The following is a 25900-nucleotide window of genomic DNA, read 5'->3' as shown; positions in this document are numbered from 1 at the left end:
TGCTGATCTTGATGTACTACTTTATTTTCATTCTCCCCACAGTGGCTTAATAGTTCCAGAGGTACGTGGAAATGAGACTGTACCTGAAGTAGTTACCACGTCTGGCTATGCATTGCTGCACTTTTTTAGTGATGCTGCTTATAACTTAACTGGATTCAATATTTTTTATTCGTAAGTACAATTAACATACAGCATTTATACTTAAGCACATTGTGACAAAATGGGAGATTTGTGTATTATATTTTCTATGACTTCAACTTGCATTTATATAGCACCTTTTTAACATAGTAAAATGTCCCAAGGTGGTTCACAGGAACGTTATAAAACAAAATTTGACACCGAACCACACGAGGAGGTATTAAGATAGGTGACCAAAAGCTTGGTCAAAGAGGTAGGTTTTAAGGAGTCTCTTAAAGGAGGAGAGAGTGGTAGAGAGGCAGAGGGGTTTAGGGAGGGAATTCCAGATCTTAGGGCCTCGGCAGCTGAAGGCATGGCTGTCAATGGTGGAGCGATTTAAAAAAAAAAAAAAAAAAATCAGGGATGTGCAAGAGGCCAGAATTGGAGGAGCACAGAAATCTGAGGCTTGTAGGGCTGGAGGAAGTTAGAGATAAGGAGGGGTGAGTTCCTGTGAGTAAAGAAGGATGAGAATTTTAAAATCGAGGCGTTCCCGACCAGGAGCCAATGTAGGTTAGTGAGGACAAGGGTGATGGGTGACCGGGACTTGGTGTGAGTTAGGAATCAGGCAACAGTTTTGGATGAGCTCAAGTTTATGGAGGATGGAAGGTGGGTGGCCGGCCAGGAGAGCATTGGAATAGTTGAGTCTAGAGGTAACAAAGAAATGAATGAGGGTTTCAACAGAAGATGGGTTGAGATGGGCATGTTATGGAGGTGGAAGTAGGCGGTCTTGGTAATGGAGCAGATATGTGGTCGGAAGCTCAGCTCAGGGTCAGATAGGATGCCAAGGTTGCGAACAGTCTGGTTCAACCTCAGACAGTGGCCGGTGAGAGGGATGGAGTCGGTGGCTAGGGAATGGAGTCTGTGGCGTGGACCGAAGGCAATGGCTTCGGTATTCCCAATGTTTAATTGGATGAAATTTCTGCTCATCCAATACTGGACAACGGACAAGCAACGTGACAGATATTCTTTTAATTTCCTTCCATGATTACCAACTGATCTAAATATTCGTGAGTTTCTATGTATTTGTACCCTTTTCCCTTCCCCTTGCTCCCGCCCCCATTTTATTTTCATGGCCTCATTGCCAACGACAGTGATGGATGCCTATTCAGAAGGGCTGAGTAATTTTCCAAAGAAACACTCTTTTTCAATTCCCATTTTCAATAGTGAACAATTCTCTAACTCTTGTCTCCAGTAACAAATTTCTCCATCAAGATGGAGTCTCCATTCTCATGGCCTTCCAATTGCAGAACAAGGCTACACATTAATGTCTATATAATGTGGGAGTGGGAGGTGAGGGGAAAAGTGTGCAAATACATAAATTGCGGTGGTTCTATCGGATACTCACAACTATTTAGATCAATTGGTAATCATGGAAGGCAACTTAATGAAGAATACCTCTGCCTTTTTTCCCTTTGCAACCTGAGAGGAATCAGGAGTATTATATTCAGTCCTGTTGCATGTTCTATCTACCATTGCACTTTATACACAAATCATTCAAGTGACCAATCAAATAAACTATGTTCAGTACTATATTTATCAGTGGTTTTTAATTTCAGATCAAGGTCAGTAACTTTAATCAATAGGAATTCTTTTTTATGTTCTAGCAAACCAAATTTAGCAAAGGCATCTGATTAAGAAAAGTAAGGTAGTAGCTGGCTTGTTTAAATTTGTGTAACTTTTTTTGAATAAGATAATCTAATACTAACTAACTATACATTCATCATTTCTTCAAAGATTAGGTATAAACACTGTGTCAATGGGCAGTCATATGCTAATGCAGCACACAAATAATTGGGTTTTTGATAAGTACATTAAATTCTATGTGGCTCTGATAAGGCATTCCCTGTCGAGTGGAGAAATGTTAATAGTATCCTGAGTGGCATCACTATTTTCTGCCAAAGCAGCTGTTTACCAGAGGGATGTGACTGGAGATGAGTCAAATATGCATTTGTGTATGGAGTGCAAATCATAGTTGAAACACTACAACAGAATTAATTTTAACCATGCATGGGAATACAGCAGCAGTTTAGTTGGCTAGATGGTTGTGTCCTTGAATATGGGTGATTTTGTCGAATGTAGTGGAACTCATTTAGGATTTAAATTTTAAAGCCATTACATGTTTCAATCAAAAATATTAGATGATAAAGATGGTGTTGACGTGGAGATCAAGTTTCATTATTGTCAGTTACATTCAGTATGCACAGACCAGCACTTTTCCACCAGTAAAATTTGATTAGTTTGATCAGAGTTGGTTTATCCCATTGTTCATTTTTTGTAAAATAAAATTATAAAATGTGGCCAAAAGATAAAAGTTAGTATTGTTGGCAAACATCTTGAATTTTATCGAATCCTAAACCATTGCCAAAGAAAATAACATCAATCAATCTCACTTGTTATGCTGGTTACAAGAAAAGGGAGCTACTTGGGGCCAGTGAGAGGACACTTTTTTAAGATACCAAGTCTGCATGTTGAGTTTCAACAAGGGTGAAATTTACATTTGTTTTAAAAGGTCAGATGTTATTTCTGTGCAACCGCATTTTGTGACCAAATAACTCACTTGGGTCAGTTTACTGGGGAAACTTGTTGCAATGAAGTCAGCCTTCAAGTAAAAATTAAAATTTTCACGGACCAGGTTATGAAAATATGTGATGGTACAAACTGAATTTCTCTAACACAGTTCAGGAAACTTGAGTTGAAGTTCTAGTGAATTTATTATTGAGACTTAAGTTTTTTTATTAAATATGATTGTTAAAGAATTTGCATCTGCCACAGAAATCTACTTTAATTCAGTAGTGTCACTTGCTTATCATGGAAGCTAGCTCCCACTGCCCTATACCCACTATTGTAAACAATTTTACAACACCAAGTTATAGTCCAACAATTTTATTTGCAAATCACAAGCTTTCGGAGGCTTCCTCCTTCCTCAGGTGAATGTGGAAATGAAATCCTCGAACCTTTCGCATTTATAAATCACAGAACAATACCTGGTGATTGCAGATAGTCTTTCCAACTGCCCGTTGCCAAGGCAACCAAAGTGTTCAGACAGAGAGGTGTTACCTACAGGGCCACCGAATATACAAAATCCTCTTTTCAAGCTTCCACCCTAACCACGTCAAAGAGGCCATCCCCTATGGACAGGCCCTGCGAATACACAGGGTCTGCTCAGACGAGGAGGAACGCGATGGACACCTACATACGCTGAAAGACGCCCTAGTAAGAACGGGATATGACGCTCGACTCATCGATCGACAGTTCGGACGGGCCACAGCGAAAAATCGCATAGACCTCCTCAGAAGACTAACACGGGACGCAACCAACAGAGTGCCCTTCGTCGTCCAGTACTTCCCCGGAGCGGAGAAACTACGCCATGTTCTCCGCAGCCTTCAACATGTCATCAATGACGACGAACACCTCGCTATGGCCATCCCCACACCTCCACTACTCTCCTTCAAACAGCCACCAAACCTCAAACAGACCATCGTTCGCAGCAAATTACCCAGCTTTCAGGAGAACAGCGTCCACGACACCACACAACCCTGCCACGGTAACCTCTGCAAGACATGCCAGATCATCGACACAGATACCACCATCACACGAGAGGACACCACCCACCAGGTGCACGGTTCATACTCCTGTGACTCGGCCAACGTTGTCTACCTCATACGTTGCAGGAAAGGATGCCCCAGAGCATGGTACATTGGCGAGACCATGCAGACGCTGCGACAACGGATGAACGGACACCGCGCAACAATCGCCAGACAGGAGGGTTCCCTCCCAGTCGGGGAACACTTCAGCAGTCAAGGACATTCAGCCACCGACCTTCGGGTATATATTTTTTTGGGTTGTTTGTATATTCGGTGGCCCTGTAGGTAACACCTCTCTGTCTGAACACTTTGATTGCCTTGGCAACGGGCAGTTGGAAAGATTATCTGTAATCACCAGGTATTGTTCTGTGATTTATAAATGCGAAAGGATCGAGGATTTCATTTCCACATTCACCTGAGGAAGGAGGAAGCCTCCCAAAGCTTGTGATTTGCAAATAAAATTGTTGGACTATAACTTGGTGTTGTAAAATTGTTTACAGTTGTCAACCCCAGTCCATCACTGGCATCTCCACATCATCTATACCCACTAGGCAGTGGGACCTGCGAGTGCAACAATTAAACTGTCTTCTGCACATGTGCTTGTTCATTCTGTCCAAATGCAAACCATAAGGCGAGATGACATTCTGCTTTATTTGCAAACTCCTTTTATTCTGCAATAAACATAACATAACTGAGTCCGATGAGACCACCCTGGTGCAATCAATATAACTTCTGTTTGAGTGCTATTATAAAAATAAAGAACGTGCATACACTAGTCTATGCTGGCGGGTCATTTAACTCTATTTAAAAGCATAATCTCGTTCTGCATCTTGACTGAGCCTGGGCAGAGGTATTTTCCTCTTTGCAGCCTTTCTGCTGCTTGTCTGACTTATGTATCCGTGTCCTCATTTTTAACAGCCTTTCTTTGGAGACTAGTAGAGATCAAAAGAATTTGACAATACCAAGGTGCTAATTAATAGGTGGGATGGGCAGTTGTTATGCATAGATTCCAAATAATAGAGTCATAGAGTCATAGAGTTATACAGCACGGATAGAGGCCCTTCGGCCCATCGTGTCCACGCCGGCCATCAGCCCTGTCTACTCTAATCCCATATTCCAGCATTTGGTCCGTAGCCTTGTATGCTATGGCATTTCAAGTGCTCATCCAAATGGTTCTTGAATGTTGTGAGGGTTCCTGCCTCCACAACCCTTTCAGGCAGTGAGTTCCAGACTCCAACCACCCTCTGGGTGAAAAAGTTCTTTCTAAAATCCCCTCTAAACCTCCCGCCTTTTACCTTGAATCTATGTCCCCTTGTTATAGAACCCTCAACGAAGGGAAAAAGCTCCTTAGTATCCATCCTATCTGTGCCCCTCATAATTTTGTACACCTCAATCATGTCCCCCCTCAGCCTCCTCTGCTCCAAGGAAAACAAACCCAATCTTCCCAGTCTCTCTTCATAGCTGAAGCGCTCCAGCCCTGGTAACATCCTGGTGAATCTCCTCTGCACCCTCTCCAAAGCGATCACATCCTTCCTGTAGTGCGGCGACCAGAACTGCACACAGTACTCCAGCTGTGGCCTAACCAGTGTTTTATACAGCTCCATCATAACCTCCTTGCTCTTATATTCTATGCCTCGGCTAATAAAGGCAAATTTCCCATATGCCTTCTTTACCACCTTATCTACCAAGTCCGCTGCCTTCAGGGATCTGTGAACTTGCACACCAAGATCCCTCTGACCCTCTGTCTTGCCTAGGGTCCTCCCATTCATTGTGTATTCCCTTGCCTTGTTAGTCCCTCCAAAGTGCATCACCTCGCACTTTTCCGGGTTAAATTCCATTTGCCACTGTTCCGCCCATCTGACCAACCCATCTATATCGTCCTGCAGACTGAGGCTATCCTCCTCGCTATTTACCACCCTACCAATTTTTGTATCATCAGCGAACTTACTGATCATACCTTTTACATTCATATCCAAGTCATTAATGTAGACCACAAACAGCAAGGGACCCAGCACCGATCCCTGTGGTACCCCACTGGCCACAGGCTTCCAGTCACAAAAACAACCTTCGACCATCACCCTCTGCCTTCTGCCACTAAGCCAGTTTTGTATCCAAAGTGCCAAGGCACCCTGGATTCCATGGGCTCGTATCTTCTTGACCAGTCTCCTGTGGGGGACTTTATCGAAGGCCTTACTGAAATCCATGTATACCACATCCACTGCGTTACCCTCATCCACACGCCTAGTCACCCCCTCAAAAAATTCAATCAAATTAGTCAGACATGATCTTCCCTTGACAAAGCCATGTTGACTATCCCTGATTAATCCTTGCTTCTCCAAGTGGAGACTAATTTTGTCCTTCAGAATTTTTTCCAATAATTTTCCTACCACTGATGTTCGGCTCACTGGCCTGTAGTTCCCCGGTTTTTCCCTACTCCCCTTCTTGAATAATGGTATTACATTAGCGGTTCTCCAGTCCTCTGGCACATCCCCTGTGGCCAGAGAGGTTCTGAATATATGTGTCAGAGCCCCCGCAATCTCCTCCTTTGCCTCACACAGTAGCCTGGGATACATTTCGTCCGGGCCTGGGGATTTATCCATTTTTAGGCCTGCTAAAACCGCCAATACCTCCTCCCGCTCGATGTTAATATGTTCGAGTATATCACAGTCCCCCTGCCGTATTTCTCTGTCTACGTCGTCCTTCTCCATAGTGAAAACAGATGCAAAAAATTCATTTAGAACCCCTCCTACATCTGCCGGCTCCACACACAGATTGCCATTTTTGTCCCTAATGGGCCCTATTTTTTCCCTAGTCATCCTCTTACCCTTAATATACTTATAAAACATCTTAGGATTTTCCTTTATTTTGCTCGCCAGTGTTATTTCATGGCCCCTCCTTGATCTCCTAATTTCTTTTTTAAGTATCCCCCTGCACTTTTTGTACTCCTCTAGGGCTTCCTCCGTCTTTAGCCTTTTGTATCTGCCAAAAGCCCTCCTTTTTTTCCTAATCCATTCTCGTATATCCCCTGACATCCAAGGTTCCCTGGAGTTCTTGGAACCACCCTTGACCTTTACGGGAACATGTTGCCATTGTATGGTCTCAATCTCCCTTCTGAAAGACTCCCATTGCTCCGATGCGGATTTTCCTACAAGCAGCTGATCCCAGTCCATTTTGGCCAGATCCTGCCTTATCGTATTAAAATCGGCCTTCCCCCAATTTAGAACCTTTATTTCCGGCCGCTCCCTATCCTTTTCCACGACCACCTTAAATCTCACCGAATTATGGTCACTGTCACCAAAGTGCTCACCTACTAGCACTTCTTCCACTTGGCCGGCCACATTCCCTAGAATTAGGTCCAGTACCGCCCTCTCTCTTGTAGGACTTTCTACATGCTGGCTCAAAAAGCTCTCCTGGATGCACATTAAGAATTTTGTACCCTCTATGCCTTTTACACTGAGTATCCCAGTTAATATTGGGGAAATTGAAATCCCCCACTATTATTACCCTATTATTTGCACAATTTTCTGAGATTTGCCTACATATCTGTTCCTCTATCTCCCCCTGACTGTTTGGGGGCCTATAGTACACTCCCATCAAAGTGCTTGCCCCCTTTTTGTTTTTAAGCTCCACCCATATGGCCTCATTAGAGGAACCTGCTAATATATCATCCCTCCTTATGGCAGTAATTGATTCTTTAATTAATATTGCGACCCCCCCTCCTCTTGTACCTCCCCCTCTGTCTCGCCTGAAGATTCTGTACCCCGGAATATTGAGCTGCCAGTCTTGCCCCTCCCTCAACCATGTCTCTGTGACAGCAACAATATCATACTCCCATGTGTTTATCAACACCTTCAGTTCATCCACCTTATTCGCAAGACTCCTTGCAGTAAAATAGATGCCATCCAGCCTTGCCCTCACATATTTGCCCTGTCTTCCAAGCTGACTTGTTTTTTTTCTCTATATTTGGCTGCACATCACCCCCTATTGTAGCTCCACTCTGTATCCCATCCCCCTGCCAAGTTAGTTTAAACCCCCCCCAACAGTGCTAGCAAACCTCCCCGCAAGGATATTTGTCCCGCTCTGGTTCAGATGCAACCCGTCCGACTTGTACAAGTCCCACCTTCCCCAGAAGCAGGCCCAGTGATCCAGGAAACTGAAACCCTCCCTCCTGCACCAACTCTTTAGCCACGCATTCATCTGTTCTATCCTCCTATTTCTATACTCACTAGCCCGTGGCACTGGGAGTAATCCAGAGATTACAACCTTTGAGGTCCTGCTCTTTAATCTGCTACCTCGCTCCCTAAATTCTTGATGCAGGACCTCATCTCCCTTCCTACCTATGTCGTTGGTCCCAATGTGGACCACGACCTCTGCCTGCTCACCCTCCCCATTGCTAACAATTTGGCCATTGTTTGTAATCTAGGCAAAACAACTGCCCATCCCACAGAACCCTTCATCATATATGGAATCCCAATTTAGCATGGGGCATTTTAGGCAGCTCTTGCTCAGAACATATTGTGAAATTGCTTATGTCTAAGTCTTTTCCTGTGAGGAAATTACAAAAGAATCCTGAACTGTGACAATGACTGAGAAGCCACCCTGTGTAAGGAAGGGTGTAGAAGAACACCGCAGAAGTTTCAGTGAAGGCAAAAACACTTTTTTTAAATGCCCTGCCCCTAAGATAAACTTAATCTTAGAATTTAACATCACTAGTACAATGTTTGTCATTGTTAGATGAATACTAATGTCTTTGGAGTAGCAGAATAGTTTGTGTGTAGCAGTGCCTAAAACTAGTCATGCTCTCAACTACTTCAACGACAACTTGCATTTATATAGTGCCTTTAACGTAGTAAAATGTCCCAAGGCGCTTCACGGGAGCATTTTCAAACAAGATTTGACACCGTGGCACATGAGATATTAAGACAGAAGACCAAAAGCTTGGTCAAAGAGGTAGTTTTAAGGAGCATCTTAAAGGAGGGGATGCGCAAGAGGCAAGAATTGGAGGAGCACAGAGATCTCGGAGGGTTGTAGGGCTGGAGGAGGTTACAGAGATAGGGAGGAGTGAGACCATGGAGGGATTTGGAAACTAGAATGAAACTGGTCCTTAATTTTTTTGCTAAAACCCTCCACGGTAGTCAATATTGGAATAAAATATGGGCAGAAATTCCCCTTAATGTTATGAGCTGTGGAGAGAGAAATTCTTTGTGAAATTGTTGGGTTTGTTTCATTGAAGGCATCTATGAATATAAATTGCTTTTCGTAAGTATCTTGTTATATGAAAAGCCCAATAGAGTAAGTGCTGTTTATAATAGCTTCTCCTTTGGAGAGTATTCTTCTTTTGATTCTCAGTGTATTGTTATATTCTGTTGTAAAATTCTATTTGAAATCAATAGTTGTTATTGAAAGGAACTATATGTGCAACATATAAACATTAGCTCCTGTGATGGCATGATATTATCTGCATCTTTTTCATTGTTGTTACCAAGCATTTTGGGCAGTGTTCATCTTCAAATCTCACATCTTTTCTAGCTATGTGTCTCTGTCTGCACACTCAGCTCATCTGACTCCAGATTATTCTTTATTCCAATCTCCTTTTTGGAAAGCTGACAATTATCTCAAAGCATTTAGCCTTCAAAAACTTCCTAAAATGCCCTCCTCTTTGATCATTCCTTTGTTTTGCCTCTTCCCCAAACCCTCAAATGTTGTGAATAATCAGCATTTGCAATAATATTTGGCCTGTGCTCTACACTGGAGCACAGAATATTTTGGCTGTTCCTTGAGAGGCTGCAAAACAGCCCGCGTAATTAAGTGTATAAATCGTGATTTGAATCAGTATCTTGAACATTTTCTTTTTAATGTGTTCCTGGTCATTTTTGTACCTTTTTAGAATAAGAAAAACACTTCTCTTTAAAAAAAACTTATTTGTAATATAATCGTGGTTGTGAGGAGAGCTGCAATGTTCATAATTATAGTGGTGTGCATTCTCATTATGCTATAAGCAAGCTATATTATTTGAGGATTTTAATCTATCTTTCTTTTTTTTTAAAAGGATTAATTCCTGCCCAAACAATTGCTCAGGCCATGGAAAGTGTGTTACTGGAAGTACCATTGGCAGGGTGTTCTGTGAATGTGATAAATATTGGAAGGGGGAAGCTTGTGACATTCCATATTGTAAGGACAACTGTGGGAGCCCAGATCATGGCTACTGTGACCTAACTGGAGAGAAACTCTGTGTCTGCAATGATAGCTGGCAAGGTGAGTTGCTTGATTTCACTGCAGGACCACTATGAAATGAAAATATGAACATAGGAACAATGATGGACAGCAAAAGAACAACTGGCCTATCCAGCCTATCCCACACAACTTCAGGACAAACTTCTTTACTTGGAGAGTGGTGAGAATGTGGAACTCACTACCGCATAGATGCATTTAAAAGGAAAGTAGATAACTAAGTGAGGAAGAAAGGAATAGAAGGATATATTGGTAGGGTGAGATGAAATAAAGTGGGAGGAGGCTCATGTGGAGCATAAACACTGGCGTAGACCTTTTGGGCCGAATGGCCTGATTCTCTGCTGTAAAATTCTGTGTAACTGCAATGCCTTGTGCATACAATATATATATACTCCCCATCCCACATGAAAGCCATTTAATCTCCTGGAAGAGGTTATTGGTCTCCTGGAGATTAAATAAGATTGGGAGAGCACATGACTGTAATATTGATTTAATAGCAAGCATGGGCTATTTGGCCGTTTCTTTATTTGCATTGTGTGGCCTTGGAATTTGAAGGAATACTCCAGATTGTGTGTCTAACAGTTAAATGTTTCTTACCAGTAATCCAAATTGAGTCTACTTAAAACTGGCAAATGCTTATTTCCCTTCTAAATAAAAATACTTCTAAAGATGCAGATGTGGATCGCATCATTGTTGGTTAACATCATGAAATCTGATTTGACCAATTTGTTCTGCTCAAATATGCAGATCACATGCTGATGCCTGCCAATCAGTGGTGTGAATTTGCATGGCGTGACCAAATATCCAACTGCTATTTTGAATGGAGTAAGCTGAGATTTAACAATGGTGTCCATTGTAGATGTGATCTACAAAAATGTAATGTGATTTTTGTTAATGAAAGAAATGTGCTGTTAGTGTCTGGGGGATTAAGCAGGCTTGATTTTAATAAGTAATGTTTAATATTTAGCAAGCAGTTGGGTGTGTTTCTTAATTACTGATTATTGGTTTATACACTTAAGTCAAATGGAAGTGCTCTCCCATTACCGTACATTTTCACCAGCTCCAGGGTTTTCCCTTTTGAAACATTTTGTACTAAAAGCAGAAATGCATTGCATATGTTCTTTGGAAATTCACTAAAAATACCTTGCCTAATCTTTTCAATCTGGGAGAAAGATAAATCTTTTTTACAATTCAAGATTGTCATTATGTTTATTTAGTAGTACTAAAACACTGCAGGAAAATTTATGTTTAAGCCAGTGTGCTTTAATGTCCTTTTGTGATTACTTATTTCATCACCTCAATTTTCTGCTGCCATTACCACCAGTGACAGACTGTAACTAATAAAACGAATAGTAATTTATACTAGTGTTACCCAGCTCCAAATGCTTTCTCCAGATGCAATCCCAGATCCATAGCTTAATAGGACAGGATGTGAAAATCTCGCATGCCCACCATTATTTGTTGCTAAGGGACATTACAGACACTCTATTGCCAATTTGAAAACCCAGGTTTTATTTTTAGTGTAGAAAACTGGGGGGAAAAATTGGACCCTTAAAAAAAAAACACAGGTAAATTCAGAGAGAATTAATTAAAAATATATATTTTAAATATTGTTAAAATTCAAGAAAGTAAGCAAGTGACTTTTTTTAAAAACAAGTTAAATGACACTTATGGGGCCTACCATCAGACTCTCGCCCGTAGAGTTTTTAAAAAATTAAAAGTGACATTTAAGAACCTGTGTTTATTGTTATGGCTCTAGCCTGCCACTGATTTTGGGATAATAAAAGAAAAAATTGTTGGGGTTTACATGAAAATAATTGTGATCTTGCTTTTAATAAACAATGCCTTGGTGTGTAACTTCAGTCAGACTTTGGTGACCTCAGTCCAGGGGACTATGTCAGTACACTGACATAACTAGGAATGAAAGAATAACAGTTGCTGCAGTATAAGGAAAATAACCCTCGCAGCAGTACCTAAAAAGAAATTCCAGTTCCCCCTTTTTAAAAAAAAAAGTCTGAAGTGTGATCTTTGTTTCTTGTCCTGCTGAAAATCAGGTCCATAGATGCTTGTTTAAATTTTTAAACCTTTTTTTTAGTTTTCCTTTCTGTCTCTCTTATTTCTCTTAATCCAATCTTTCTTTCCCCCTCTCTTTTATTTCTCCTTCTCCATCCTTCCTCTATTTCTTTCTCAATCCTTAAATCTTTTGGTTAAGGAGACGATTGATGGTCCCGTCGTTCACCGATGACCCAGATATGCCGTTGCCCTCGCCATGCCATTATCAGCTTCCACTTCCAGCAACTTAGAGGATAAACATTTTTCGAGCTGGAGAGTGTGGGAAAAATTCTAACTAGCAGGACACGCTGTGAGCTGCCCTGCTCCAGCAAATTCTGAGCCATTCATTTCTACAACATTGTTTCTTGAACAATTTTTTTTTCCTCCACATGGCTTATCTACCTAATCTTTCCTCTTGCCAGAAAAGTTTCAGTATCGGCTATTGTTAATTGTAATTTACTTATTCGTAGTTAGTCTTCACTTTGTGCTTTGGAAAAAAGAAGTACCTCTGGTGTGTCTGTCTCTGTTCCAGTCCGTAGAGACTGCAATGATATGTCATGAAACTGCAAGGGTCAGTTGCACCATCATGTGGACACAGATGCCTATAGCAGAATATCTCGCATAGAAGTTGTTTTTTTTCCTTCCTGCAAGCATCATTAATCTCATATTTGACTTCACTTAACCAATTGCCAGAAAATACTCACGCTCAATAAAAGTAGTCAGACTGAAATTTTCTGTAAGGCCATTGCTGATTAAATCTGTAGTTGACATTAGAATACTGCTTTGAGAAAGGATTAAGTTCTATTTTTTGTTTGTTTAAAATAATAAATGCATACCAGCACAATGTTGACTTGAGGCTGCAATGGCAAAGCCTGTCCAAAAAGAGCCTCTCTAAAAAAGATAAACACACCAAACAGATATTTTGATTGGAACTTTGGTCTCTGATGTTGAAAGCAATGCTGAAAAAGCACGCTTTCATCTTCAGATTTGAGCTATGTCTCATTGGGAAATGTTCCACTAAAAATATAGATAATTAAATGAAAGCTGTTGAGTGACAGCAAAGACTTAAAATAACTTTCCGAGAGCTTTGAGATCTCTGAATTGGTTTATAACTGTTATTCAACCATACTTTAATACAAGCAATTCTTAATTGGAGTCGACTGTTTGAACACAGGCATTCCTGCTTTCTTTTCTAGATGCGCTTTGATATGGGTCTGGATGTATTAGACAAGTTGTGGTACTTCTTGATTGATTTTAATTTTAAATGTGACGAGAAAAGATTACTAGTGACGACAATGCTTTGTTCCGTGAAAATTTGGACATTGACAGAATTTTCTCCATTGCTTCCTGTTCTAACCTTAAGATACTTCAGTTAATCAAAAGAATGCTACTTTACTTGGATCTAATAACCCAAAGTTTCCTGGAACTTTTTGGCATAACTACAGTGCAAGAACAGCATAGCGCTATTTCTTTACAAGTGTGTAAATGATTTGCATTAGCTTTACATATGCGTGAATTTTCTTGATTGCATCGCTTCCAAGCTTTATCTGCCGAAACCCTCTTCCACTCATTTATAATAGCTCCGCCTGCCACGCAAAAGACAAGCTCACATGAGTTTGCTACATTTATGCCAGCAATGCTCTGCGTAGATTTACACCCAAGCCCGAAGTCACCTGATATTGGTGATTTCCAGAGTTTGAAATTCCTAATTTTTTTTTCTCCGTGTTCTGCATTGTACTTAACCCAGGTGCTGTCAGTCTTGGTGTACTTGGAAGTTTACAGCCCCCCCCCCCCACCCCCATACATATTAAGATGATCTAAGCAGCTGGAATGGCCTTTCCAATGGACATACACCTGTAAGGCATAATAGAGGAAGTGGAGCAGCAGAGACATGAGGCGCCATGGCAGCACACTTGTCATCCCTATTAGTGGCGCTGCATTTGCGCTTGTTTTACATCTGTTTTAGCGTTCTTGTAGGCAAATGAGCTCCACAGAAAATTTGGGCACAAATTCCTATCAACAAAATCGCCGTAAAAACGGGCGTAGTTGTTGGGATGAATGTGATCAAGGAAATTCCGAGCCAATGTTTACTTATCAAAATCTTCAAATCTGTTGCCTATTTAATTTGCAGGGTATATGGTGAAAGTAATCCAGATAATAATGTAGTTCCAACTGTGTAGTACAATAGGCTTTTCACTTCAGTTCAAATCACATAATTGGTTCACAGGAGCTTCCTATCTGCCAGGTTACCTGCCCATGAGCAGAAAAAAAGTAACAACTCCTCTGAGCTAGAGGTTGTACATGTTTTGTTGGAGTGTCTCAAGGATGAAGCAAGTTGGACGACAGATGAGGAGGAGTCATAAAAGTGAGGCTTAAGCAATTTATAGTTTTTTTTTGTCAGCTGAGTATCAGATGTGCACAGAAACCAATTGCTATGTTTAAGTCTCCAAACCAAACTGCTGAGAAATCCACACACTTAGCTTTGTTTCCCTGATATGGAGTGCACATTCTTTCTCCACTTACAAAATCAAGAAAGCTTAGGTGCAGGTTAGTAAGAGCCAACGCCTGGTGGCCCCCATATGAGTGTAGGGTATTGCTGGAGTTTACCCAGCTAAAACTGTACGACCTACCAGTACAGAGCACTGGTTAACATCCTGTTGGCTGTCTATCCAGGGCTATCCTGCCAGTCATGGCATTAGTTTAGAAGTCTCTAGAGCTTAGAGGGGGAAAACCTCAGCTGCCAATGATGGGGTCTACCCCCTTTTGTGTTTCGTTAGTGTCTGGTCAATAATCAGTTCCCAGGAGTGCTGAGGACTTTTCTGACTTGGGATTGGGGGTACCAAGTCTGCCTCAAGTGATAGTGTCTGAATCTGTGGTAAATAACCTCGAGGCTCAGATGTTATCATAAGCCCTCAAGGAATATGCTTCAGCCTTTCTATATTACAATATGTACAGTAAACCAAGAAATATTAGCGCAAAGAATATTTTGTGCAGCCCTAGGCCCACAGCAATTAACTTTTTTTTGCCAACCAGTGGAACATTTTTTCAATGCTTACCCTCAAAACCTTTCATAATTTTGAAAATCTCTATTTGATCCTCCTTATGAATGGGAGAATTTTTTTTTCTCCTCACAACCATAACCTCTTATTCCTGGTAACATTCTAGTGAATCTTCACTGTACCCTATCCATGGGCCTAATACCCAGTCTATAATAGGATGCTCAAAAGCACGCAGAACTCCAAATGTGGCCCAACGAGGGTGCTGTATAAATGAACACCACCTACTTGCTTTTGTATTCAATGTTCCATACCTAAAACCCAGAATCTCATTTGCCTTTCTTATGGTTTCTTTTAAGCCGACATGTCCACCTTTTAAAAGATTGATTATTCGTCCCCTCCAGAGTATATTTCTTTGCACTGTACCTTTTTCAAGCTACCCTACTTTACATTTCTCTTCATTGAACTGCATCTGCCTGCTAACCTGTCAGTATTTTCTTCAGACATCTTACATTTTTCCTTAGTTTGCTATGCCCACTAATTTGATATCAGCAAACTTCAATATCATTCCTCTTGTGCCTACATACTAATCATTTGTATAAATGGAAAATAAGTGGTTCTAGTTTAGATCCATGGTGCATGTCACTACCCAGTTTCACCAATCTGAAAAACATCTATTTACTCAGCTTTCTGTCCCCAAGACATCTCGCTATGCTACATTCGCTTTAAAATGATCTGCCTTGATGTTTGTTACCAAGTCTTTTATGTGGCACCTTATCAAACACATTCTGAAATTCCAATTCTATAAACATCCATTGCATTCACTTTCTACACTGCCTCAAAAAAAATCATTAAATTAGTTAAGCATGACCTGCCCTTTCCAAGTCCATGCTGAAAGTCTCTGATTAGTGCATGTCTTGGGTTGTGGGTTCAAGCCCCACTCCAGGACTTGGAACACATAATCTAAACTGAAACTTTATGCTGTAGAGGGGAAGTGCTACATTGTCAGAGGTGCTCATGAGAGTTAAACGGAAGCTTCTGTCTGCCTGTTGCTATGGACTTCGATCCCATAGCATTATTCAAAGAAGAGCAGGCAGTTCTGCTAGTGCCCTAGCTAACATTTCTCCTCCAAACACTCCTCTCCCATATACTCGAAGATTTCCCCTGTTTGACTAGTTTAAATCCTCCACTAATGTTTTATTTATCCTTTTCTGTGAGGACATAAGTACCAGTTTTGTTTGTGAACCCCATTCCATTGTCACAGAACTTGTGACAATATCCGAGGAATCTGAAATCCTCCCTCTTAAATCATCTTTCTAGTCATGGATTGAAATATATAATCTGTTTTTTGCGGACTCATCCAGTGCATGGTATCGCGAGTAATCCTGAGGTGACTACATTTGTGGTCTTGCACTTTAGAACCTAACTCCTTAACCTCCTTCTGGAAGACCATCATCCTACTCCTTCCTGTGTCAGTCGTTTCAATATGATCCATGATTTCCATTTGGTTTCTCTCCCTTGTTAGAAATTTTTCCATCCATTCAATTGTGTCCCTTACACAGGTGATGCAGCATGCCATTCAAGACTCTGAGTGCAGACAATTTTTCAATGTTTAGCCTCAATTCAAAACTGGCTGTTATCCCTCTAATTGTGGATCCTTGACAATGACCAGCAGCCACTTCTCCTGGATAGCTTCTCCTTTTTTTTTCCCCATGGGTACACCTTTATTCCATGGTGTATTGGTATAGCTCTTGATTAACCTTCCCTGTGCCTCCATCCTTATCCTGATATTGGGGGCAAGCTATAGACCTATTAGACAAGTCCAGACCCAGAGGGTTTTCCTCCTTGCTCCCATTGTGGGCGTTCACCACTTTCTCTCCTCTGGTTGACTGTTCCTCTATAACTACAGGATGTACCTTTTCAGAAACCTTTCCTCTCTCTACATACATTGCAGTGTGCAGCCAGCTGGTCCTTGGACTCAGCACAACTCTAATTGAGCAATACAATGTTGTAGTGTGTGCACGCATGTGGTGTGTGCCCCTCCTGAATACGCAAGCTCATGATATCACTTCCGATAATATGTTTCTCTACAACATTTAGTAATGGATCCTCAAGTGTTATGATAAACTGCAAAGGTTATCTGAATTAATCATTATCAATAAGTGTTTTCAAACATGCATGTACATCTAGTTCCTTTTTGTTTAAGCCTTTTTTTCCAGAATCTATATTTAGTTCAACAAACGAATGCTTCTGAAACTAAATAGTCAATTATATATTTGTAATTTACTGTTGGAAAAATAGCTTTTTTTAATAACATTGCTGTCTGCCTTTTAGATCAGCAGCCTATATATTGATGATATTAGCTCCACTAGGTGTCAACGTAGAACAATAAGTGTTGAAGTGAGGTAATTGTAGTTGATTCTTACCTGCTGCACTCATTTCACTTTAATTCCCATAGGGAGTAGCTTTGTGATCCACTTATATTTTTATAAGGAAAACACAACTTACAATCTTTTGGTCAAGGTCATAGATGGGGAAAATGAAAGTGCATGAATAATTATTCATAGTCTTTGGAAAGCTATCTATAAAGCTGGAATATATTACAACTAAGTTTAATGCTTTTGTTTTAATCACCAGATATGTTTTGAAACCGTACATTTCAAAGCCATCTTATTTTTATACCAAGGATTCAAATTCTCAAATGTGTTTTGTGCATCCAGATTCTGTGGTTTTAATTCTGCTGATCTCTAAATCTGGAACTAGTGTTAATGAGTGATGATCAGCATCATTTGTAAACACGATTATTAACTTGACTATGAAAATATTTCTCCAGAACGAATCCTGTTTCAAAACATGATTTGGTGTGATTTTAATATGATTGAATCTCATTTACTTGTGAGTTGCTGCTAAAAATCTCTGGGTTGTGTAGGAATGCACGCCATAAAACAATTGAAATTTTTCACTCTGTTCTAGGACCAGACTGTTCTCTGACTGTCCCATCTACAGAATCCTACTGGGTACTGCCAAATATTAAACCCTTTAGCCCCAGTGTGAGCCGTGCATCCCACAAGGCTATTGTATATGGGAAGTTTATGTGGGTGATTGGTGGATATACCTTCAATTATAGTTCATCGCAGATGGTCCTTAAGTAAGTATTTGTCTGTAATTTAGTCTTTGCTGCCATAGCTCATATTGTGAAAACTTACACGTTTACTTACAATTAATCCAAGCCACTGAAGGCTTCTTCAGCAAACTGTTGGCTCTACTTATTCAGTTTCTTCTAACTGAACAACTTTGGGATTTGGAAAGAATTTCAAACCTCAGTGAAATTAATCTCAAATTTTGTTGAGTTTGTAACAAGATTCTACTAATACTGTATATGTTAGTATTAAATTTGCTGCATTTAAGTCTCCATGTCTGGCATAATTGGAAACGGGGAAAATTCAGAGACCTAAGTTAGGAACATCAAAATATAAAAATATGTGAACAAGATAAGGCCACTCGCTATTTTTCTTTTTCACAATGATGTTTGGAGAAAATAGGCTGGAGGAAGCTAAGGTCTCTGTAATCAATGCAATTTATTCACAAAATATATATAGTTTTTCATGGAGATCGCCCCTACTTCCTACAAACTAGCATGTTGATTTTTTGAAAAGGTAAGATCTATTGTGTGAAATTAGAGAGTTTCATCAGTCTGTGCACTCCAAGCAATTACATAGGCTGGTCCTTTCTGCAACCAGACCAAGTAACTAAAGCTTGAAGATAACTTTGAGAAAAGCCTCTGAAGGCTTGAAATAAGGAATGGTGCAGTGTTTTCATCATTTTGTCGGATTGTCACATGGCAGTTTATCCGCACAGTTCTGAAATGTCTGGTGTTTCAAGTATCCAGATTTATTAAAGGCATTGTATAAACTGCCCCTAGCTGCAGCATGAGATTTAATCTGATTTTGCACATTCAAATGCGCTCTCGTCTTGAATCAATGTAACATTGTTCTTGATAAAATGTCTTTTGATTTAGTGTCTGTCAGAAGAACAACTAAACTGCATGTCACTTTTACTTTTGCCAGTTTTCTTACCCAACTTTGCATATTTTCTTTTCTCCTCCTGAAAATGTTGACTCTTGACAGGGTACAGTTTCATGGGTGCCATTGCTCTCCAGTACCTCAAAGAAATGATGAGTGTTGGCAGGCTATTTGACTGCGGGCTGCTTCACAGCTGAGCCTGCTCTTGCCCAAATCCAATGTCCACATGCGTACTTTTCAGTAGAGGTCTCTGGATAGTGATTGAGGACATAAGCCCAAGCTGATTTGGCACTCCCTAATCCAGGAATGCAGAGATCTACTGCCACTGTGGCTGAGATCAAATAGTCCTGCACAGATCAGGAATCTAACCTGGACCTTCTGGTCTGTATGGCTCATTTAGACACTGGTTTTACCAAGTGAATACTCTTTTTTTGAGGATATGGCAGTGCTTATATCTAATTGAACATTTGTACCTAATGTTGCCAGATGGTGTACAGACACAAGAAATATACATTATCTGCCTTTTTTCCCCCATGTATAAATCTGAAATGGAATATAGTTTCAGCATCTAGATGCAAGAAGAGCTGTCTGTAACTACAGTTGGCATTATTACCTTAATACTGTACTGTCAGCAGCAGGTGCAGCATCACAACTAACTGTATAAAAGTGATAAATACTGTGCCTGTGACAACCAGGGCCAGAGTTGTAGTGGGTCCTGGCATGAAGCATTGGAAGCTGTGGAAAACACAGACAGCCTCCTCATCAATCTTTCAATAGGCCAAATAAGGCTCACATGACACTGCAGAAGAAAATTCAGTCATGTGGCACTTGTGGGTCACAGGTTTAAATGAACTGAGAAAGATGGAAAGGGAAAGTCATTTGATGCAACAATAAAACCTCTTTAAAGATAGTGTGGTGCCACTGTGCATTAGAGCAACCACAGGCAATGATGAGGAATGGGCGGATGAAGCTTTGATTCCACTTAGCTCAGTGCTTGCTCTGAACTATGAATGATGAAGAGCTCCGCATCTTCCTACAAGACAACAGAAAATTAGTGATGGTATAATTGCTCGGTTGTGGTAGCGAAGAGCAAAGGACTGGAAGCAAGCTGTCTAGCCACTGTCTCAGTCAAAATTCTGGATATAAAAACTTCGGAAAGAAAATTATAAATTGGAGGGTAAATACCTGTGACTCAGAATATTTTTTTAATTAGTTTTATTTCCAGTTGGTTATTTAGTTTGTTATAAAAACTGACTGGCAAGACTACACTTTCAGTTGTGCCTGATGTTGCTAAATTGTTGAATGAATGTTGAATTAATTTATACCAACAAGGAATTGGAAATCTTGTACTCATTGAATCTAATTGCTGAAAAGCCAATATTTGTATTTTGTCTACATTGGTTAACATTGCGTAAGATACAAAACAAGGACTGGAATGCTGCATATTTTAAAAGTGGAATTAAATGCACGTTTCACTATAGCTCAGAACATTGATAAATTTTATTCATTTTGTTTCAGTTATGACTTGGAGAGCAGTGGGTGGACGGGAGTACCCATAACAAGTGTCGTGAGACCACTTTCAAGATATGGACACTCGCTAGCATTATATCAGGTAAGAATTAAACTGACTTTAATTATTTTTTGAAAACTATATTTACCATCTGAGCTTCATAATAACATTCGGATACTCCAGAATTCAGAACAGTGACTTCAGATAATTCATATGCTTCTATAAGTATTTTTTCAACTTTTTATGTAGCCTGGCAATTGTTAAACTCTGAGTGCAGTATATATTTTTCTTCATTCCAGCATCCTCCACAGATTGCCGGAATGGGCCATGGTTGACTCTGAAGAAAATCATGAATCATAGGTCCCTTTTTAAGATGTTTTTTGATATGGGGACATTGTCACTGTAATCTTTCCTCCCCATGCCGCCTTATGGCATCTCTCTGACTTTTCTCTGTCAGCATTTTCAGATTCCTTGCTGTCATTCTGTGTGGTAAAATCAACTTGCATTTTCTTGCAAACACAACAAAAAGTTGTTTGTAAGATAATTATGAATGAGCAAGGCCATTTGGCCCATCTTTGATCATCCATTCAAAATAACCTTAAAGACCCCCCCCCCTTCCCCCCACCCCAATTGCAGCATCCAGTTGATTCTTGAAGGATTACAAGGATTTGCTTCCGCTAATACCTGGAATTTCATTCAGTGTGTTGATTACTCTTTTGTATGAAGAAAAACTTCTGAATGTCACTCCTAAATTTGCCTTTTATTGTTTTCATTCTGTGACCCCTGTTCTATTCTGTTTGCCCTGAATCTCTACAGTTTTGAACCTACCTAATGGCCTTTCATGTGGAACTTTGCCAAATGCTTTCCGGAAGTCTACATATACAATACTTCGTAGGACATGCCACAGTCCACTTGGGATGTCACTTCTTCAGAGGTCCAGGAAATTGGTCATGCAGGATCTCCCCATTAGAACCCAAGTTGACTGATGTTAACTCAGTTGTTGTTGTTATACAGATAATTTTCAAATTTGCACCTGATAATTGATTCCATTATTTTATGCAGGATTGAAGTAAGACTAATGGACCTGTTGCGTGTTTCCTTTTTGTCGCCCTCTTTTGAATATGGGCACCATGTGGGCTTGTTTCCAAGCTACTGGTACCTCCCCAATGTCATTGAAAGATGATGTCAGAGGTACTTAGTTTCAGTCAATGTGCCAAGCATCCACTGACTCCTCACCATCATTGGCAGTCACTGAAAATGTCCTTTCATGCTTTTTTTGACACATTACAGCGTTATCTTCTAATTGCTTGAGTTTCTCAGTTCAACATAATGAAATTGCTACAAACGTGGGAAATCATCCTCCAAGTTAGCATATGACATGGAAATAAAACCAAATAAATTCTGTTCATTAGTACTGGTATTTTACTAACTCTAAAGAATTTGCTAGTACTGGTGGCACCAAACAAGCTTCACAAACCTCCGAGCATGAATAGTCTGGGCTGTTGCGTTCTAACTGTTAATCAGGATTAGCAACTTCTATTTCATGAGAATGGGGTTGATCTTTAGGGGGGCACAGCACCATATCATGGTGGTACGCATCAGATGATCTGATGGGAAATTCATGCATTTTAATTAGTTTGCAGTGCAACACTTGTAGGATTTGCCACCCTAGGTTAGTGTCAAAAGGAAAGACTCTCTACGTGCGCCAGTGCTAAGTCTTAAGAAAATGTTGGTGTCGGTGGTTACTTATGGTTCAATACTTCACATCTCAGGGATTTTGGACTTTTTAGATATGGACTTTTTGATGCCTGCTTTTAAGGAAGACTAAGTAAGGCCAATGGAGTGAGAACTCTGGGCAGCGCTCACCCAGGAACCGAGAGATGGATAAAAGAATGGGCAAAACCCTGGATTAGCAGGATGAATACTTCGTCAAAGAACGATGGATTAAAGTGTGAACAGTAAATGAAGGATAACTCGTGTGCAGTCAATACAATCGGGATGAAATTACAGATAGACTACTTTGGGATCAATAGCCTACTGAGGAACGGAGCTATCGTATCGAAACACCAAATGGAGCAAATGACTAAGGGCCATAATTGCTAACTTGACCAAAATTAGAGAGCATGTTGGATCTTGTTCAAAACTTACTGTATCTTTCAAAGATAAGCCGAGAATAACAAAAGGCAGCTGTGCTGAATAGTGAGAAAGAGCAAGGAGAAACACTAGCAAGCTGTTTTCCCAGTAACAGTAGAAAAAGATATAAAGCCACAGGCTCACTTTTTTTTAAGGAGACCATAAAAAGCATTCAAAGAAGTCATCGAATTAACCCTCGCCTCTCCCAAAATGTGGAACTGATCACTCTTGGTTTTGAGTTGTACTCCCCAGATAACATTGTGTGGTAAAATTATCTGGAAAACTGTGTCTTAATGTCAATTAAATTCTTTTGAGTTCGTAAAATAACTGGAGTGTCTCACTTGATCCATGACCTTTTGTACCCTAAAGAGATAAATCCTACGGATTTTTGTTTTCTGAGTCAGCTGAGTAATCCCCTTCCCATTCCATAGCTCGGTTGGAATTGGTGGTTATTCAAGTGTTACTTTTACAACCTGATGAATATTCTTCTCCTTATTCTGTGGAACTTTATCATTAAACTGTTGCTGACCAAGAATGAAAGTTAAGATTCTGTTTCTGAAGAGCATTCTTCTCCCTCTTCTGAGCCCAACTTACACCAACCCGCCTAAATTATAGCACTAATCACGTAGCAACATCCCACCAAACTGGTCTTGCATACATATTGTAAATAATTAGGTACTTTGCCGCCTTTCATTTTTTCAATAACTTTTTGCTGCCTCTTGAAAAAGAACTAATGCTTCAGCCCAGGGGAGATGCCTTTACTCTGTGGAAAAGGAAGATCGTGTGGGAGATTACATCAAAAGCATTTTAAAGTACTATGTCTTTTGTGATTTTTCTCTTTCTCAATCTGGATTCACTTGAACAATATGTGTAAAGGATGATTTCATTCAAAGAATAAAGACCTGATTTGGTAGGTAATTAACTTTCTCAATGAACTGTTAGGTTTTTGAGTCCTCTAATCAGTTGGAAATACCTTTTTTTGTATTCAGGCTGGATCGAAGATAGGAACTTCCCTTAAAGTTCCTATTTTAAGGGAAAAGTATGGTGATGAGTGGGGCACAATGGACTGGATAGATTTTCTTTTTGCCCATTTCAGCCTTGTCTAATAGGATGGAGGTATCGTTCCGTGACTATCTGTAAAGGGTCTTGTGCGAAATAAATTTGGGAATTCTCAACCAATTCCAGAGAATGGATGGTGGCACCATGAATTTGCCCACTCGGGCTGCAAGATGATTGGTATGGGAAATTGAAATATCGTGTTGCAGTATCACTGCTCTCATGAGGCTGGGGCTAAGTTGCATTATTGGGCAAAGTGGAGGGAACTTTACCTAATGTGTGGCTTAGGAGCACCTGATGTTAACACAGCAGGGCCTGAAATGGGAATGGTGCTGCAATGCTTAGTGTTAATATCCCTCATCTGATGCAAGCAAGGAATTAAAAAAAAACTGGAGATGGCTGGACAAAAAACAAAGCCCCACAATGTTTTGAATGGATAACATCAAGAACTTCAGCAGCTAGTCATGTCAATAGCTTTAAATTCCACTGAATGAATCCCCACTCTAATTTTATGTTGTCTATTTTGAAAATCTACCATGTACACTAGGATTTGCTTCAGACTGTTTTGACACATAGTTCCACCAGAAGGCAGCAAAGTACCGTACATGCAAAACTTTGCAGAGCAGCTTTAGGAAGACTTTGTGACTGAAAAGTGGTTGATTTGTTAGTTTTTGATAGTTATACATAAAGTGAGCAGAAACTTTCATAGCTTGACTAAATTACAGTAATTAGCAGCTAGTACTTTATCATTTCATTCTTGATAAATTAAGATTTGCATCTCCCATAGATTTATGTGCACTGTATTAGAATGTTTACACATGGGGCTACAAATTCAGCTTTGATTAAATTTGCAGTAATTTTCTTTGTTTACTTTTATTGTGGAGGAAAATGCTCATGTTGACAGTTTTAAGCTAACTGGAAATTGGACAGAATTATATTCCCCCCCCCCCCCCCCCACCCCCCTTACCCTCTTCTGGAGCACAGTACATACAGTGCTATACTGTAATTTGCTGTCATCCAGGATGCATCCATTTTTCCTTACATTACATTCAAATTAATTGTCATAGTTTTTATTTATCACATTCATTTTAAAAAAAAATTGCCCCACCTTTCCTTGCACCTTTTGTCTCCTTGTTGAGGAATGGATCTATGGGTATGGATGTTTGCTTCATCAAAGTGCCCATTATTCATGTACCAACATTGACGATGGGTGCTGGCAGATTATTTCCATGGAAGCGCATTGCAACTGAGCCCAATTTTGTCTTCATCCAATGCCCATACACATGTACTTCTAGTAGGAATCATTGAATGGCAATCTGGAGTGGGATCTTGGCTTTTATTATTTCCCTCCTCCTAATCCAGGGAAATTGAAGCAAAGTGGACTGCCCCTACTGCTGCCCAGCTGCAAGATAAGTTAGTACAGGCTGGGGATGTAACCTAGATAAACTCAGAAGTAATTTTTTTTCAAATATGCTAGTTACAAGTATTTGCCAATGTTCCTGGTTAACAAAATGCCATCCTATTATTTGATTTAAAATGGTGGTATTTTTGCAACAAATTAGTGCTATTCGAAGAGTAAATAGAATCTTGTCAAAAATTTGCTGTTAACCAAAATGACCAAGAAAAACTAATTTATATCTTGCTGAAATCGTAAGAATCGCTGCAGAAATAAAAGAGCACAGCATGTTGTTGTTTTCACTATTTATGACTTACCAGACTGCTGATGGGTTAATAACTTGGAATGACTTAGTTGTGACTATCAATCCAAGTTAAAGTCTTGCATTTTTTAAGAATGTGCTTTAAAGTGCAAACATTGTTACCCATGGGCATATTGATTGATGGTGGTAATGAACAGTTCTTCAGGTTTTGTGTTGGAGTGGGCGACCCAAACTGAGTTAAAGCACTCACCTATTGTTTTTGTCTTTTAATCATCTTCTTGTTCTTTATTCCAGCGAAGAACTAAATGAATCACTGTAGCCTTATTGACATGTTTGCTGTGTCATTCAAGATCATTATTTGTTTTCCTGTTCTGCTTCAGCACACCTCATAAGAGGTTTTTTGATAGTGGCTCACAATTGTCTTGTATCATAGGAAATCATCAAATAATACATAGGCAATTTTTTAAAATTATACTGTCAG

At 40.1% G+C, this 25900-nt stretch overlaps 1 protein-coding gene across 6 annotated transcripts in view; it reads left to right on the top strand.

The window, feature by feature from the left end:
* The window catches only part of atrnl1b (attractin-like 1b), a 713064-nt gene that overhangs the window by 78485 nt on the left and 608679 nt on the right, over positions 1–25900 (top strand). For all 6 annotated transcript variants that reach the window (XM_068002149.1, XM_068002150.1, XM_068002151.1 and 3 more), the window contains exons 4-7: positions 43–171; positions 9811–10016; positions 18014–18188; positions 20581–20674. In XM_068002149.1, coding sequence (XP_067858250.1) covers positions 43–171; positions 9811–10016; positions 18014–18188; positions 20581–20674 — 604 coding nt within the window. The remainder of the gene's footprint in view (positions 1–42; positions 172–9810; positions 10017–18013; positions 18189–20580; positions 20675–25900) is intronic.

This window comes from Heptranchias perlo, chromosome 21 (assembly GCF_035084215.1).
Source record: "Heptranchias perlo isolate sHepPer1 chromosome 21, sHepPer1.hap1, whole genome shotgun sequence".
NCBI lineage: Eukaryota > Metazoa > Chordata > Chondrichthyes > Hexanchiformes > Hexanchidae > Heptranchias > Heptranchias perlo.
Note: the sequence above shows the minus strand (reverse complement) of the source record. Positions and strands in the feature narration are given on the sequence as shown.